General features: G+C 41.8%; 1 protein-coding gene across 2 annotated transcripts in view; it reads right to left on the bottom strand.

Annotated features, from left to right (window-relative positions):
* The window catches only part of LOC100961402 (integrator complex subunit 6-like), a 65,619-nt gene extending 49,521 nt beyond the window's left edge, over positions 1-16,098 (bottom strand). For both annotated transcript variants that reach the window (XM_012813259.2, XM_023508517.1), the window contains exons 1-2: positions 15,719-16,098; positions 15,504-15,581 (exon numbers count right to left, since the gene is read on the bottom strand). In XM_012813259.2, the coding sequence (XP_012668713.1) occupies positions 15,504-15,581; positions 15,719-15,829 (189 nt within the window). In that variant the 5' untranslated portion in view covers positions 15,830-16,098. The remainder of the gene's footprint in view (positions 1-15,503; positions 15,582-15,718) is intronic.
* Between the last annotated feature and the right edge of the window lie 1,764 nt (positions 16,099-17,862).

Genomic DNA, 17,862 nt, shown 5'->3' with positions numbered 1-17,862 from the left:
ACAACGCCCGGCCATCTTTTGGTTGCAGCCATCATTGTTGTTTGGCGGGACCGGGCTGGGGATTCGAACCCACCACCCTAGGTGCACGTGGCTGGCGCCCTAGCCAGTTGAGTCACAGGCGCCGAGCCATAGACTACAATTCTAATAAAAGACAAGGTTTACTTGGCCTCTTAGGCAACAGAACACTGTGACAACTGTGACAACTTAAAATGTTAAAATATCTTTCAAAAATTATGTTTATAGCCAGCGCACCCATAAGAAGGTTGTTAAAATTATGCAGTACATATGAGTAAGTTGTTTTCTCATTACAAGAATGGAATTGTCTTACTTCTTGCACTTCCATTTAAACCCCCTTCTTGTGTAATATTTTCTGACCCTGTCTGACACATTTTTTCCCTGAATATTCTAGTAATTTGGCCTGATTTCACTTTTTTGGTGTTTTTCCTACTTGGCTCAAAGTACTGATATGCTTCAAGGCTCAAAGGAGGCCTTTTATTATTTTGTGCCCTATATGTACTACTGTAGCTATTTCTTATAAAATTAACTTGTTTTTAAGAATATTCAGTTCTCTAGGGCAGTGCCTATGGCTCAGTGAATAGGATGCTGGCCCCGTATATTGAGGGTGGAGGATTCAAACCCGGCCCCAGCCAAACTGCAACAAAAAGTAGCTGGGCATTGTGGCAGGCGCCTGTAGTCCCAGCTGCTAGGGAGGCTGAGGCAAGAGAATCGCCTAAGCCCAAGAGCTGGAGGTTGCTGTGAGCTGTAACGTCAGCACTCTATCAAGGGCGACAAAGTGAGACTCTGTCTCTATAAAAAGAAGAATATTCAGTTCTCTGGGATTCCCTTTGGTGCAAGTTACTTCCCTAAGGGCTTTTCTTAGTGTCCTGAACTTGTTAAAATGTGCAAAGCCCATTCTATTTGATTAAACCATTTCTTTCACTGAGAACTCTGAATGCCATTATTCTGTGGTGTGCTCTATCAACTTTCATCCACATACTGCAGGAAATACTACTAGTGAAGACCACATAAAAGAAGTCTATCTAGCTTACTTAAATCTTCTACTCTCTAAAAACAGTTCTTAAGAAACTGCCCTGCTAATATATTGCAGAGACCTATTAATCTGACAGTCTGCGGCCTGCTAAATTGTTTTTTAGCTGACAGTTAAATACTTGCATGACCACATATTTTAAGTAAAGAAATGATTCAGGAGTTGATTCCACTAATAGTACAATATTTTGTATAATACCAAGTATTTAAGTGTATTAACAAATCATAAGGATCAATCTGGAAAATTTACAAATTATATTTATTTCCAATTCTTCACCCCAAGAAATTGGGATAAAATTGTGAGGCAGAACACCTCTCAAAGTTCACTGGAAAAATGATAAGATCAAGAAATCTGATCTTTGCCAGTGGATGGTAACATGTAGAAACCAATAACTTCAGAAGGATTTTTCCTCTGTCTGAAAGTCAACTGTGCTGCTACTAAAGCAGAAACATCTTAAAAATTACCAAACTTAGTCAGATATAAATGTTAGAAGTTTTAGAAGTTTTCTTTCCCAGACTCGGACCATTTCAATGGCAGCTATCAACCCATTATCAGAAAAAATGCTATTGTGCAGATCACATGTTCAGTTGTTTAGATTTTGGTTTCTAATAATAGACATTTTGTGGACACATACACAAAATAAAAATTAACATAGGTGACCTTGGAAAAAGCACACAAGAGGAGAAGTGAGACTAAGCCACCCAAACGCTGCAGAAAGAATCATAGATAAGGTGGCAGAATGGCCCTGTATTACTTTCTAAAGATTAGACAGTAGTGCCTTTTCCCTCCAGACTAATTCTTTTCCAAAAAATTTTTATGAGCTGTTTTCTACCTGGTGAAAGCAACATGCATTCGTTGTTGAAAATCCCAAAGTTAGTCTGTTACCAAACCTTCACTTCCACTCTTCTAAGGAAACCACTGATAAGATTTTTGTCCTGAACGTTAAACTTGTTAGCAGCAAATAAAAACCACATCAATAAGACAGAGTGACATTTACCAATTGAACCACTAAATGTGCAATGGAGCACATTAAGCATATCCAGAAACTGTCTTCTAAAATTTAAAGTAATTTTGTCAATTATTCTACTTCCTGCCTTTCCGTTATACAACTCTCTCCTGTATTTTTTCCAAAGGAGCCCTGGAAATAATCTAGTTTAATCCCTTCATTTGACACCATAAAAGGTTAAGTGACTTTCCTGGGGTCATGTGTGTAATTAGTAGCAGACTCTGGTTAAGAACCCCGATCTCCAGATTTCCAGTCCAGCATTCTTTACAGAGCTGCTGAAGCGACAATGACACAACTTGCCGTATTACACAATAGTGGATGGCGGGATGTACCAGACAGGATGTACAGTGACCACTTTTTAAAATCTAATTATTATAAAAGTATATAGCAATAGTCTAAATCTACTTCTAACATACAGCTCAAAAGCAACCACTGCGAAATGGGGTTTGCACTGTCTATTACATATATATATATATATATAAGCTTGCGAGAGAAATGGAGAGCTTACTCTGCACAGCGTCAGCATTCTCATTCAAGAATAAAACAGGAAAGAGCCCGGACTTTCTGATGCCACGGCTGTATTAAAGGCTATTCTCCCTAGAATCCTATTGTCCAGGGTCTAGTTCTGCCGGCTCTCCTCAGCACAGTCAGAAATGCAAAGATGGGGGCTTCTTATTAAACAGCAGCGCCTCTAGGCAACTTCAGGCCACTTTAAATCAAACCATCTCGGTCTAGTTCAGGCTAATCACCCACTAAAGGTCATACTCCAGTTCCCTCTCCCTTGCCTATGGCAACTTCTCATCATTATAATACCATTTTAAAGCACCTTCTGTCACATCCTCCCCCACAAGTCACACCCTTAATAGAACGATTTCACTTCTCTTCCTCTCCTCCCCCACATCTCCCTTTTTCCAAGCTCTATCTCCTCTTCCTTTGCTTAAGGGCTGGTGTCAGGAATAAAGAGACACACTCAGAGAGAGGAAGAAACATGTCTGGCTGAAGGGTAGGGCTCTTGTGGGAGGGAAATGATAGGAAATACATTTATACAGGCATGTGGAGCAGATTTTAGAGAGCCCTGAATGGCAGGCTGGGTGATTTATTTATTTATTTATTTATTTTGAGACAGAGTCTCACTATGTCGCCTGTGGCATCACACCTCACAGCAACCTCAAACTCTTGAGCTTAATCAATTCTCTTGCCTCAGCCTCCCATGTAGCTGGGACTACAGGCACCCACCATAACGTCCAGCTATTATTTTGTTGCAGTTGTCATTGTTGTTTAGCTGGCCCAGGTTGGGTTTGAACCCACCAGCCTCAGTGTATGTGGCTGGTGCCCTACTCACTGAGCTATGGGTGCGGAGCTGGGCTGGGCAATTTAGACTTGCCCCATTGGCAGGAAGAGTCTAGTGGGGAGGCTAGACTAGGCTAGTGGGGAGGGTGAGTGATGCCATGAAGCCAGCTTCTTGAGAAAGCAGCTGGTGTAAGCGGAGAGTATGTATTTGGGAGGCACTTGGGAGGCCAGTTAGGTTTGTACAGTGGTCAAAACAAAAACATGAGGACCTAGATTAAAGTGATGGCAGTAGAAATTGAGTTGAAGGAATACATGTAAGAGACATTTCAAAGGGATGATAGATGGGCCACAGACTATGGAAGGAGGATGGGAGGGGAGGTCAGATTGAGGAAGGGTGAATGGTGGGATCACACCTATGGTGCATAATGCAAGGGTACTTGCCGAATTTATTAAGTATAGAGTATAAATGTCTTAACACAATAATTAAGTAGACAAGATGAGGTTTATATTAACCAGTGTGATGTAAACGCTCCTAATTCTACATGAAATCAGTACATTGTACCCCATACATGCATTAAGACTTGCATTGTACCCCATGCAAGTTTTACCCCAGCTGTATACATGATCTATGCATTTATGATTTAATAAAAAAAGTTATTATATATTTTTAAAAAAAGAAGATGGAAGGAAAGAAACAAAGCCACATAATGACTAGCTTTCAATCCTGGGTAACTAAAGGTTGGGGAACATGGGAGGTGATGGCAGGATAGACAGTGGAGATGTCTTGCAGTCAGCTGACATGTCTGGGTGAGAAGCTGAAGATGATTGAGACCTCACTGTAGATGGAGTATTTGAAATCATGAATGATGTCTCACCAAGGGAAAGAATTTGGAAGATGGAGAAAGAATTGCCAGACAGAGGGGTGGGGAAGCAGAACAAAGAAGGTGGTAAATTTCTAGAAGGAAGATATAGTTTCAAATGTACTCAAGGACAGAGAGGGTAAACATTAGTAAATAAGCCCAAGTAACTATAGTAAATCCCAGGACCTTAATATGTGACATTTATTTTTTTCAATAGTATTAGTGAACAAACAAAAATGTTGTGCGTTTTTTGTTCAATAGCATTCAAATCCAGAGTTTGGTTCTTGGTACTAAGTTCACTGAACTATTTGAATTGCAGGGCAGGATATAAATGATGAAAGAACAACTGATATTAATGAATAGTACAGTCAGGTGAATATAGTTTAAGATATAGAACTCTACTTTCTCTATGAACATTTGGTACAACATGTAACATTTCTCTGGTTAAAAGCCGTCTGGCGAGCAGTGCCTGTAGGTCAGTGTGTAGGGCACCAGCCACATACAAGGAGGCTAGTGGGTTCGAACCCAGCTCGGGGCCTGCTAAAACAACAATGACAACTGCAACAAGAACAGAAAAATAGCCGGGCGTTGTGACGGGTGCCTGTAGCTGCAGCTACTTGGGAGACTGAGGCAAGAGAATCGCTTAAGCCCAAGAGTTTGAGGTTGCTGTGAGCTATGACACCACGGCACTCTACCAAGAGTGACAAAGTGAGACTCTGTCTCAAATAAATAAACAAATAAATAAAAACTGTCTGGCTGTGACAGCGGTGCTGCTTGAGGGGAATGGGAGAATTGGATGAAATGAGGACCCCACCAGCAGGGGACCCTCAGGCTGATACAAACAACTCTACAAAAGCCATTATGGTGCACCCAGACTTTAAAAAAAAAAAAACAAAAAACACCTCTGCCTCCTTCCTGGTTTTTGGACTAGAAGAAACTAAGTAGCTACTGAAAAGTACATTGAAAGTCCTGCTTTTCCCCACAGGAAAGACATTTATCAGAAGATTGGTAAAGTGAAGAAGGCGTATCAGTTTCTAGTAACCATTACAAAGCCAAGGACTACCCTGTTGCTTTTGCAAGCCTATCACACTTCCTACAGGGCCTGCTCAGCCTAGACTACTGATCGTCAACATACACATACTTTCTCAACCCCCATCAAATGAGAATCTCAACAAGTCCCCATCTGTCCTGAGTAGGCGCATTGCTATGGGACATCAAAAAAGTGTTTCACAAACAAATGCACCATAATACTCACACAGAAATAGTCAGAGAAATAATAAAAAAAATGATCCTAGCAATAATAATGTTCATTCATTGAATGTTTGTTAGAATACCAAGCACTATTGTATTAAAAGCAGCTATAAATAATAGCATTATAGTGAGCACATGTGGCATTTGTTTTGCTATCCTTTAGACACTTTACTTAGGATAATGGTCTCCAGTTCTATCCAAATTGTTGCAAAAAGTATTAAGTCATCCTTCTTCATGGCTGAGTAGTACTCCATGGGATATACACACCACATTTTGTTAATGTACTCATGGATTAATGGGCACTTAGATTGATTCCTAATATGTGCAATTGTGAATACTATCAGGGCGAGGGCACACTTATAACCATGACTCAAGTATTATAAAACTGATCCATGTAATCAAATATATTTATGTCCCTGTAATACTTTAAAATAATAAATAACATTATAATTCTGTCTCAAAAATAATGACACCAGGACATATAGCACAATGAGAAAATACCAGTAAGAATTTATCAAAAGGAATGTTCTACTAAAATTGATAGGAAAAGTGAACTGGTTAATTACTTATGACTCTGGAATAGAGAGACAGACCTTGGTTACTATCCAACTGTGTTACTAATCTCTCTGGGCTCGGTTTCCTTATCTCCATGTTAAGTGGGAATGATAATAGTACCTAGTAAGAGTACACAGGCTGACTAGGAAGATTAAATAAACACTTTATATTCACTGGCACATTGCCCTGTACACAGTATTACTCAATAAATGTCAGCTTCCATTATTAGAAAGCTATTATATGATTGTTCATTATTACAAGGAAGCAGATATAAGTCAAATCATAACTGAAATTTAGGGATATGTTACTAGAACCAGATAACACCTCTGACTATAAGATAGGATTTAAGAGGATGCCAAACTAGAGTTACAAAATGGACCTATCACTTATACATGCTATTCTCATCAGCAAGTCTGTATTTCCATCTAACCTCAAAACTAGACATTGATATTTGTTCCTTCAAATGGGAGCCATTATAGTCATAAAAAATAACATGATCAGTCAGTCATTCCTGTAACCCTTACTCAAGAGGACTGAGCTTACTACCGTATTTTGCCGTGTGTAACACAAACATTTTTGCCCAAATTTTTCAGGGAAGCATAAGGATGCACATTTTACATGGGGAGTATGGCTCAGTAGTGGGGGAGCCCCGCGGGCTTCCTGGGCCACCGTGCCTGCCTGCCTGGGTCTGCTGGTGCACAGGCCTCCAGTCAAGGAGACCTGGGATCCAGTGGGAGTGGGCCACAGTGGCCTCTGCTAACCCCTCTGATTAGAGGAGGGGATGGTGGTAGGGCTAGAGAGGTGGGCCACAGTTGTGTGGGTGAAAGTCAAGGCCCAGCCACACAGAGAAGACTGGGAGACCCACACAGGCACCAGGGACCTGCCTGCCTGTGTGCCCTGCTGGCTGAGTGGCCTCAGAAGCTTCTACCCCACCAGCCACACGCGTGGCCATCTTGGCTACACCCCCTACATGTCAGGGAGAGAAGAGCTCCCAAGAGAGAAGGAAGGAGCAGCTTTCACAGAGCAGGTGGCTACAGAGAGGGCACAATATGCACATTTACCAGGAAAGCATTAGCCCTCCCTAGACGTGTCTCTCCCTACTGAAAGCCGGCAGCTTTCTCAAGGGGAATTTTCCTAAACATTTGGCTACTGCAAATGTGGATGTGCATTTTACCCAGCAAAATACGGTACTTCCAGAAATAAGAATCCTGGGAGCCCTCTGGTCACATGGACCTTCCCCTTTTGCTCCTTTAAATGATACTGATTGATTTGTCATGATAAGACAAGGGATCTGCTAAGGAACATTAAGAACAGTGATACAAACTGCCCTTTGTTTCTTAGTTTTACACTATGGCAAGCTGGAGAATTTATTCTTTATCCTACATTTCCTGAAGAATGCTGTTCCTGGGAATTCTTGGGCAAAGTAGCTACATAAATCTAATAAAGGACATGTTACTTATTTCTAATAACACTGAAAACATGAAACATTTAGTGCCACTGGTGAGCACATGTTATAAACGGGATTTCGAACTACTGTAGTTATATTAGCTCACATATATCATACTTAGCCCAGGGAAAAACTTCTAACTCAACCAGTTGGATCACCAACTACCTCCAAAAGTTTAAGCAACCAAACTGGCTTCCAATACAAATAAGAAATGACATGCTTTCATAGTTTGCCCCAGGGCCAAGGGCTATCAAGCCATCAGCTACGAACTACATAACCTTTTGTGCATAAATCAGTCCTTTGTGATGATTTTCATTTTCAAACAGAACTTCCCGAGAAAAGTTCCTCCTTCAGAAACAATTTCTAGAACATGAATATCATAAAGTATCTTAAGAAAAAATATATACAAATACTGAGGTCTAAAGAAATATAATGCAAGCACGTGTGACATTTTAAATGTTCAAGTAGCCACACTAAAAAGGTTAAAAGACACAAGTGAGATTAATATTATAATTTATTTAACCCAACATAGCCAAAATATTCCATTTTACACTGATCAGTACAGCATCCATTTGAGGACTAGCCACCTTTCAACTGCTCAGTTCCACATGTGGCTAGTGCATACTGTGCCAAGCAGTGTCAGTGTAGCCAATCTATAAATGTGAACAACTGGCATGTGTGAAGGGCCATGCCTACCTCTACTACCACCTCAGCTCCTCACCCTCTCTGCTGGAGCCTTCTGGGTGTCACTACCCCTTACTAGAACCACCAGTCCACAGGGAGTTATGAGGAAAAAGTGGGGAAAGATGTGTTTTTAACAAATCAAGCTAGAAACCTAAACCCATTTCCCAGTCGAAACAATAATAAACAAAATAGTTTAATGGCTAAGTGACATTAAGGGTTAACAAGGCTTTCCTGGGGAGGAAGGTCTGGGAACCTAATCACCACTTCCACATTGCATCCAGGAAGTAGTGTGTTCCAAGCTCCCAATATACATATAAAGGGATTGCCTGGATCTCTCATTTATACTCTTTTGGTAAAAGGGAACAGGGAGGAGGCCATTTTTACAGAGATTTTTTTTTCATTTAAGGACTTAAACTAGTAGGTTCCTTTCTTCCCATCCCCCATCCTCATACAGTGGTGCTTTAATCCTGCCCTTCTCCAGAAAGCATATTACTCCCTGAAGATGTGAACTGCTGTCATGTTTGGTCACTCTGTGAAACTGAGAAGCCTGTGTTCTGAGCAGTTCTGATTATCTTCCTGAAGAAAAGTAAAACTGAAAAAGAAAATATCTGCCCTTCCCTTGCCTGTGCCCTTCCCTCTGCCATTCTCCCACCCCCACCCAATCCCAAAAGCTCTCAAGGAGCAAGCAATAATGTAGACCTAATCAACTTGAACTCTGCTTCTGGGTCTCACTTGCCCTTCAGTCTCTTCTCTCCCCCAGCCCACCGCAACTGTAATAACCAAATAAGCACACAGACAATAAGCCTCACACTATTTCTCTTCAAATCCACCTAACATCTTCATCCCAGGAGAAATGTACAAACTGCAGCTTGTAGGCCTCAAAGTCCTTTTGTAAGCCAGTCTTAACTAGTTATAATTATCTTGACCAGATAAATCAAATTCTCACAGTCCTGTGCATCCTGCCTCCCTCACCTCCAATCCTTTGGTTAAGAGTCTACTGCTCTGGACACTTCCCATCCCTTAACTCACTTCTCCAGTCACCTTTTTCCAATGACTATCCTCAAAACATTTGATGACTAGGACTTTGCCTTTTACTATCCAGCCCCACCCCCTTAGGCCAGGTCTTTCCTATAGCCACTTTAGGCCCCTATGACAGCCTGATGCAGAGGCAGGGCTCAGTAAACATGGTAAATGGCTTGGCACCTATAGTTCAGTGGTTAGGGCGCTGGCCACATACACTGAGGCTGGCAGGTTTGAACCCGGCCTGGGCCAGCTAAAGAACAATGACAACTGCAACAAAAAAATAGCCGGGCCTTGTGGCAGGCACCTGTAGTCCTAGGTACTTGGGAGGCTGAGACAAGAGAATCGCTTAAGCCCAAGAGTTTAAGATTGCTATGAGCTGTGATGCTACAGCACTCTAACTGAGGGTGAAATAGTGAGACTCTGTCTCAAAAATAAATAAATAAATAAATAAACATGGTAAATAACTGTCTGGACTGCTATAGCGGCAATCCATGGTCAGGCTTATCTTTTGGAAATACTATTTTGATCCTATCACTACAATGGTGATAAAAACCAGACCAGAAGTTACCTGCAGAGGAGAGAGGGATTGAAGGAAGATGCAAGAAGCATTTTCCCAGATTGACGGAAATGTTCTACATCTTGGCCTGGAGTAGTGGTTACAAGCACGTATAAATATAAAAATGCATCAAGTCATTAGGGTTCATGTATTTTACTCTATGTAAGTTATAATTCATTAGACAAAAGAAAGAAAAGGAGGTATATCATTTATCGTCTAAAAAATACAATCCCACCATGTTATAAATCCAAACCTACATGAAAAAGCTAGCTATAATAAACATTAAATATATCAAATTGTTAGTAGTGATTTCCCTCTGGGGAAGACTAGTGGAAACTGGGGAGGCTGAGTTGCCTGCACACTAACATACTGCTTGAAATCCTTTTTTCCATTTATTGAGTGCCCATTAAAATATAGGGCAATCTCTTAAGTACTAGGTACAAATATACAGAAGTTTGAATAGGTGCCCTTAAAGCACTCACATTAGGGAGGCCAATGTGAACCCTAATACTCACCACATAACATACTAAATGCTACATGTTAACAGATAAGATGTGGAAAAGTCTTAAGGGGTCACTGAGGGAGTCATTATACTGCTTAGAGTACGATGACTTTTGAGAATGTAGAAAGAAGAATTGAGGTATGTCAGGCCAACTAGTGTGTCGCATGCACAGGGAACATATGCAATGGGCACAGAAGCAAGAGGCACCTTGTGTTTGGAGAAGAGGCTGGAGCCTGAGGTCTGTGAGAAGAGAAGGGAGTAGAGAGATATGGTTGGAAAGTAAGATAGGGCCAGGTCCTGAAGGGCCTTGGAGCCGAGGGCAAGGAGTTTGCTTTTATTCTGAAATGTAACGGGAGCCACTGAATTATTTTTCCTTGGAGAATACCATTTTATTTTATTTAAAGAATGATAAATCTGGTGGCAATTTAAGGGCAGAACCAGTGGAAAGCAAGACTAGAAGCAGGGAGACCAATTGAGTGGTTGCTGCAACAATAGCCCAGGGGAGAAATGATAAAGGTTGAAATGAGGAGCAAATAAGATGAATGGATACAAGAGAGGTGGGGGATACAGAATAGACAGGATTCCACAGTTTTGTCAGTGTTCCCTTGTTATCTTCCAGCAGCTACCTAGATTGAAGATTGTATCTACTCTGTTGTCCCGAAACCTAGTCTTCCATCATTAACTCTCCCCTTTTTTATTTCAAAATAACTATGATCCTATGCCTCAAATGGCCAGTAAAAGGAAGATGAAAAAGAAAGCAAGATCACGGGAGAAACAAGTCACCAAAAAAATCAAGTAGTGCCTTTGTGGCATTTTGAGTTTTAAAACCATCTTCTATTGTCTAGGACTGCTCTCACAGGAAATACAAAAGTACTTCCACAGGTTCCCAACAGCAATGAAAGTCTCCCCTAAAAGTCACTCCTTTCCAAACAAGGCCCATAAAATATATGCATGGGCATATGAAAAAGTTATGCCTTAATTAAAATTCCAATAAATGTCCAACTGATATTGCTTAAAAAGCTTAAGTTTACTTTCAAAATCTGTACGCCAAAATTCTGCCTTTATCTGATCTGTAGTACAGGTTGATAAAGGCATGCAGATACCAGTAAGCCAAGCTAGCCACAGGATGTACAAAAGTAACACTCAAGGGAAAATTTTACTCTTTCAAATGTATGTTTTCCTATTACAGGCTTAGAATATTTCTTTGAAACATTATCTCTTCTTATTTATAAAAAAGTTCTGACCAGTATTTACACATGTGGTTCAACAATTTCTAGAAGTGATTCCATTTTATGTGAAAAGTAATTTCCTTAATAAAGAGAAATAATTTTAAGAAAGTAGTTTCAACATAAAACTATTTTGAATACTTGTGTTAGTATATATCCCAATCTAATGGCTTACTTTCTTTCAAGTTAATGCTAGGGACAGCCTACCTCTCCTACTCACTGAATTAAAGGAAATTATGATTCACAGCAAAAGAAAACATACAAGAAGCAGAACCTCAGCCAAGACTAATAAGAAGTATTATACACACACAACACACACACACACAAATCTCAAAACACAGAACACTTTTTAAAACCGTATGCTAGTCTTAGAAGCATACATTGGAAATTTTAAAATATTACACAGGGTTTAATCCTAGCTATGTACATGAAAGATATTATTGTATAAATGTAGTGCTGTATAAAGCTCATCTACAAAGCAACACTGAAAACAGATGTACCACATGTTTATATTTCACAAGTATAAAACTCGTCTACAAAGCAACACTTAAAACAGATGTAGCATGTGACATTTGCATTTTACACACTTTTCATATGGTATTCAAATCAAACTCAATTCCATACATTTAAAACTTAATTGCAGGTAATAGGTACGACTAATTATAAAAGAACACACAGCTATGTATGAAGGGGTATGCAGTGAAAAGTTCTTAAGTTATTTGGCAAAAATACTACATTCACATAATCAACAGTATACATTGGTGAAAAATTCCAGTCACAGTAACTTTTCGCGACAAGATTTATTGTTAGAGCTTGTAAGTGGATATACTGGGAATAGTTGTATGCCTATTAAGGAAAAAAACCCTCCCAACCAAATGCACAACTTATGCCTGTTACAACACCAACAGAAATGAATCTTTTAGTAGAAAATAAAATTCATTCTACAGTGTTCAGACTTGGTTATAACCAAGACCTGAGAAGTAAGCAGTTATTTTGAGAATAGATAAATGCTGGCTGTCCAACCCAGAGAAACTGAAAAAAAAAAAATACATTCACATTATTCTGCAGAATAAGCTACCAATAAAAACCCATTCAACATCACTTTGCTGAAAGGACTCCAGCCTCCTAATGAGACCGAAGTTTTTAAGTAGGAACGAAGCTGCCTGCTGACAATCAAAGAAAGACCTATTTGATAATCAGTGTGACAGAAAACAGACATTTATGGCTCCCAGCTATTAGCAAGTGAAAGGCTAGACTCAATTTTAAGAAAAAAATCACCAGATGTTCTAAAATTTCAGATCTTCTAAGCTGGCTAGATCCTAAAAGCAAAAGAACAAATAGTTACCACATGGTGAGAGGGCTGGGGGGTGGGTGGGCAGGAAGGAGTGACTGAAAAAGAGACTCAGAAAATGCTACTAATATATGGCTTATCAGCAGTGATTCAGGTATAGAAAACAAAATGACAAAAAATATTGTTAAGATCATTAACCTTTTCCTAGAACATGTACTTATCACCAAGAGTAAAATAAAACACCTGAATAACCTTGGAAAATCACAGGCTAAGGAGGAGGTAACCAACAATTAATAACTCAAAATATTACGCAAACTACCTTCTTCATATGTGGCCCACATAGAAAAAAAATTAACCTCCACTGGAAAGAATGTTTTTTTCCTTTAGGAAAAAATACAATATATGAGATGGCAGGATTAAAAAGGCTAAAAGATGAAATTTCCACTAAAAACAAAATCCAACTTTTCTCCTCTGTTCCATGGAGCAATCCAGAGCCTTTAAAATATCGTTGAATAAGTGACACAACCACTAAAAATTTTAACTATGAAGACGATGTGGTGACCCGGAATAATCCATGAGATAAAATGAGTGGAAAAAGCTGAATAAAAATTAATTTGTGCACTGTGATTACAATGCTAGGTGAAAATATGTAAAGATAGTTGTTAAGGTATGGGATGAATCGTCAATGTTAGCTTAGTATGCATTTAAAAATAGCTAAAAGAGTGGAATTGGAATGTTCCTAATACAAGAAATGATAAATGCTTGAGGTAATGGGTACTCCCATTATGTGGATGTTATCATTACATATTGTATGCCTGTATCAAAGCATCACACATACCCCATAAATATAGACACCTATTATGTACCTGTAATATTTAAAAATAAAAATATAATAAAATTGTGGGATGAAACTTTTTTCATTTTCAAAGATTCTGTAAATACTGCTATGTGAGTTTTATACATCAAAAGCTATTTTAAAATTATTTCTTGGCATTTAGAAAAATGGTACTAAGCTGTTCCTTTAACGAAAAAAAAGCACACTGCTTTGTAGTTCATCTTTTCTACTACTCCAAATTAAGGAGCATATCTTCAAATGGGTACAGTACAAATGGTGGTTTCTTATCTGTATTAGTAGTCAAAGGGTGTAGACATTCAGACTTAGGATGTGTAAACATATGCTTTTGCATGTGGAAATAAATGATCACATCCTTTTTGAGGGACTGCATTTTTTTAAAAACCGATGGCATTTTCAAAGATGTCTATTTGCTCAATTTTTCTAAATGGAACAAATCAAAAGCATTGAAACAAGAACAGTTTTAAGGAGAACCCACTAATCAAACTGTTAACCAAAGCTACCAGCATTAAAGTCTCCCTTTGGTTTCCTTGTATCTGAAGGAACACTCTCTTGGGTCAACTGTTCAGTTTGGTAGGTTCCATTCATTAAAACACCTCACTCTAGCGAAAGAGATCACAACACATCCTTGACAGCGCCTCCCCCACCAGCTAATTCTGAGGGCTGAAAAAAAAAGTCTAGCAAAAGAAATCAAGGGGTATGGTAATTTTTTAAATTTCAATATGCAAGCGGGACTCTTAAGCTGGTTGATTTAATAGCTTAAGTTCTGTTTTATCTGACCTCTGCAGGCAAACCAGTTCTTTATCTCCTCACCACATAGAACATAAAGTACCCACAAAGGCTAAGTCCTCCCTACTTTTTTCCTATAGATGAGAATCAAATCATCGATATCGACAATTATAAATGATCACAGTTGAGTCCACCCTTTCTTTCTTGGGACTGCACAAATCGCTACGTAGCTAACACGAACCTAATATATGATGCAAATAGGTAGGGCAGGTCTCTAAAAAGCTCTGCCCCTGGCGGGTTCCGACTCTGCATTTCCCCCTCACCCGCCACGCTGTTGCTTCGCTCTGGAATCTCCAATGAAACGCTAACAGTCGCTAAGGTAACTGAGAGCTGGCTGAACCTGATCAACTCTGGGGGCAGAATAGACAAGACTTTCTCTCCGCCCAGGGCTGGGGAGGCTGGCTCCGCGGACAGATTTCCGATTGGGCGGGGGCGGGTTAGAGGCCAAAGAGTGCGAAAGCAGTTGTCTGGTCTTGGGAGGCTTGGTGGCAGGCTCTGCCACGCTCTCAGCAGGAAAGGGAGGGGAGAGGGAGGAAGAGAGGGAGAAGAGCCAGAGCCCGGGGAGGAAGACAGGGAGGGGCGGAAGGAGGGGCTGGAGGAGGAGCCGCGGCTCCAGGAAAGCCCGCGCGCCAGGCCCACGGCACCGCTGGGCGGAGTCGCAGGCCCCGCCCGTCCCCTGAGTCGCAGCCGCGCGTGGAGCGCCTCGAAGGGGCGGGCCCGCTCCGCAGCCTCCCTCCGGGTTTCGGGCCCTCCTTCTCCTCTCCACCCTCCCCTCCCTCCTTTCCATCTCAGCAGCGCCCTCAGTCTCCCTCTCGCTGGCTCATACAAAAGCAAAATGTCCGCCATCTTCCAAGGCGGCTGCGGTCGTCGCGCCACGAGCTCGGCCCTCCTGCGGTTTCTCCCCCGGGCCGCCCCTCCCCCGTCCCCTCTCCCCGACCCCAGGCGCGGCAGCTCCCGGGAAGCAGCAGACAGCACCACTCCGCCCGCCCTCTGCCCCCACCCCGCCCGCACGCCCCGCCGAGCGACGCAGGACCGCTTCAGGTGGGGACGGGGCGGAGGGGGGGCCAAGCAGTCGCCGCTGACTTGCACCCGTTTTCCGCCTCCCTTCCCACAGCCCCTTACCTTGATGCAATATGGGGGTTCGTCGTAGGTGACCAGCATGTACCTGTCTCCGCGGCTGGCCGGGTCCCGGGCGCGCAGCTGCGGGGCAAGGGATGACGGAGGGGGTCGCGTAGGAAAAGTGGGGGGAGGGCAAGACGAACGTTACAGAAGCACCTAAATCTACCCCCCGCAATCCCTTGGGAGATCTCCCCATCTCTCCCCTCCCCTCCCTTTACCTTCAAGAATAACTCCACAGCGCCTTTGGCAATATCCAAATAGGAGGTGCCCAGGTCAGTGCGCTGGTTCATAGAGGCGGACGTGTCTATGAGGAACAGCAGGATGGGCATCTTCCCCCGCACCCCTGGTTCCACTCCCCACTCTCCTGGCCCTCTTGCCCTCACTGCCACGTACGGCCACCCGAACCCTCAACTCTGGCAGAGCCAGGGGGCAGGAAGCAAGAGGAAGACGGGGAGATGGGACGGGACGGATGGGACTGCTCCTGGCCTCCTCTTTCTGCAGCCCCACCTCCTCTCCCTCCAAGGGAACTTGAAAGTCTGTGCGAGTGTAGCCCTCGGGGCCCTCCCCCTTTCTCTCTTCTGCTGCCACCACTACTGCCGCCGCCGCTGCCAGGACTACTGCCTAAGCATCCGCCTGCGCTCACCAGAGCGCTAGCCCCAGACTGAGCGCCGTCTCCGTTCACCGACACACAACTTCTGTCTGCTCACCTACCATCGGCACCACGTGACCAGGACCCAAGCCATTGGCTGCCAATTATGTGGTATTTGCATATTCATTAGATGACACGACAAGGGGAGGGACTTGGGCGATTCCTGGGAGTTGAAGTTTGAACCCAGGCAGGGGGAAAAGGGAAATGTTAAGGACCCACGCTAGAATTGTTCCAGTGGTTTGGATGAATTTTCCCTTGTTCTTAAAAGATCATGAATCGAAAGGAACAGTGAGTGAGAGCAACAGTGGTACAGAAGTACAGAAGCAGATGCTTGTACAGGCTGTACGGAAAACGCTTTGCTAACTGCAATCGATCAATCCTGCTAGTGGCTAAAACCAAAATATTTCAGAAGCAGCAAACTTCTTTCCTGGCAAGATTTACTCGCATTGCTTCAGATCCCTCCCCCGTCTTAATCGGTATTTGTGAGTTGGTTGCTGGCCTTGCGTTCCCTGTGTATCACCTACTTAGAAAGGAAACTAAAGCTTAAACAGTTGCCTAAACTGGCCTTTTGTATGCACAGGCTTCTTCAGTTTCACTGAGCTCTTTGAAGCATCGGTCTGCCTGTGATAATTCCACCACTGTTGTGTCTGCACAGCCTTTCCATAAAGCATGTTTGCCAGCATAAATTCTGATTCAATGAGCACCTATTAAATGCCAGGCACCAACGGTAGCCTTGTTTAATCTTTGATTTAATTATGGTAAGTGGTATTATATTAAATTTTCGGTAAAGGAAACTGCAGCTTTTTGAGGTTAGGGTAACAATGAGAGAGGCTCTGAGGTCTGGCTCTGTGGAGAGGCTCAATAAGTGGCCAACCATACTTGGTTGACAACTTCATATGATACCATTGTAAAATACAGAAGTATGCATTTCTAGCAGCATACTATGCACAATGTGAATTCCTGGGCTTCAGTAAGTTTGAGTTTACAATTTCATTGACGATAGATATACATATATATATATATATATATGCACACACACATACGGTGTGTATAATTTTTTCTATATCCTATGTGCACATATACAGAGGGTGCCAAAAACAAGTATACAGATTTGTTTTTTGAGACAGTCTCATTCTGTTGCCCAGGCTGCAGTGCCATGATATCAGCCTAGCTCACAGCAACCTCAAACTCCTGGGTTCAAGTGGTCCTCCTGCCTCAGCCTCCTGAGTAACTGGAACTACAGGTGTCTGCCACAATGCCAAGCTAATTTTCCTATTTTTAGTAGAGATTCTAGCTAGGATGGTCTTGAACTCCTGAGCTCAAGTGATCCTCTCACCTCAGCCTCCCAGAGTGCTCATGTATACACATTTTAAGAAAAGAAAGAATTCAAATTGTAATACTTGTTTTTGATTTCTGCAATTACAAGAGATAAAAGATAACAAACATTATCAGTATATACTGAGTATTACAATTTTAACACAGATTTTCTGTGTATTATATATGTTCTATATGTATTGTGTACATATTTAATAACATTCAGAGAAATAAGATTTCAAAAGAGGTCATATGGCAGTATATGGATCAGGGACAAATAAAAAGTGCAATGGATACCATAGTCCAGTGATCTAGAAATTCAGAAGGTTTCATGCATGAAGCACGAAAGGGAAAGGGAGGGAAGCTGGATCGGAAGGAATGGTATGAACAAAAATTCAT

The sequence above is a fragment of the Otolemur garnettii genome, unplaced genomic scaffold (genome assembly GCF_000181295.1).
Source record: "Otolemur garnettii isolate 467f Iridium unplaced genomic scaffold, OtoGar3 scaffold00252, whole genome shotgun sequence".
Lineage (NCBI taxonomy): Eukaryota > Metazoa > Chordata > Mammalia > Primates > Galagidae > Otolemur > Otolemur garnettii.
This window is presented reverse-complemented; position numbering and strand designations above follow the sequence as displayed.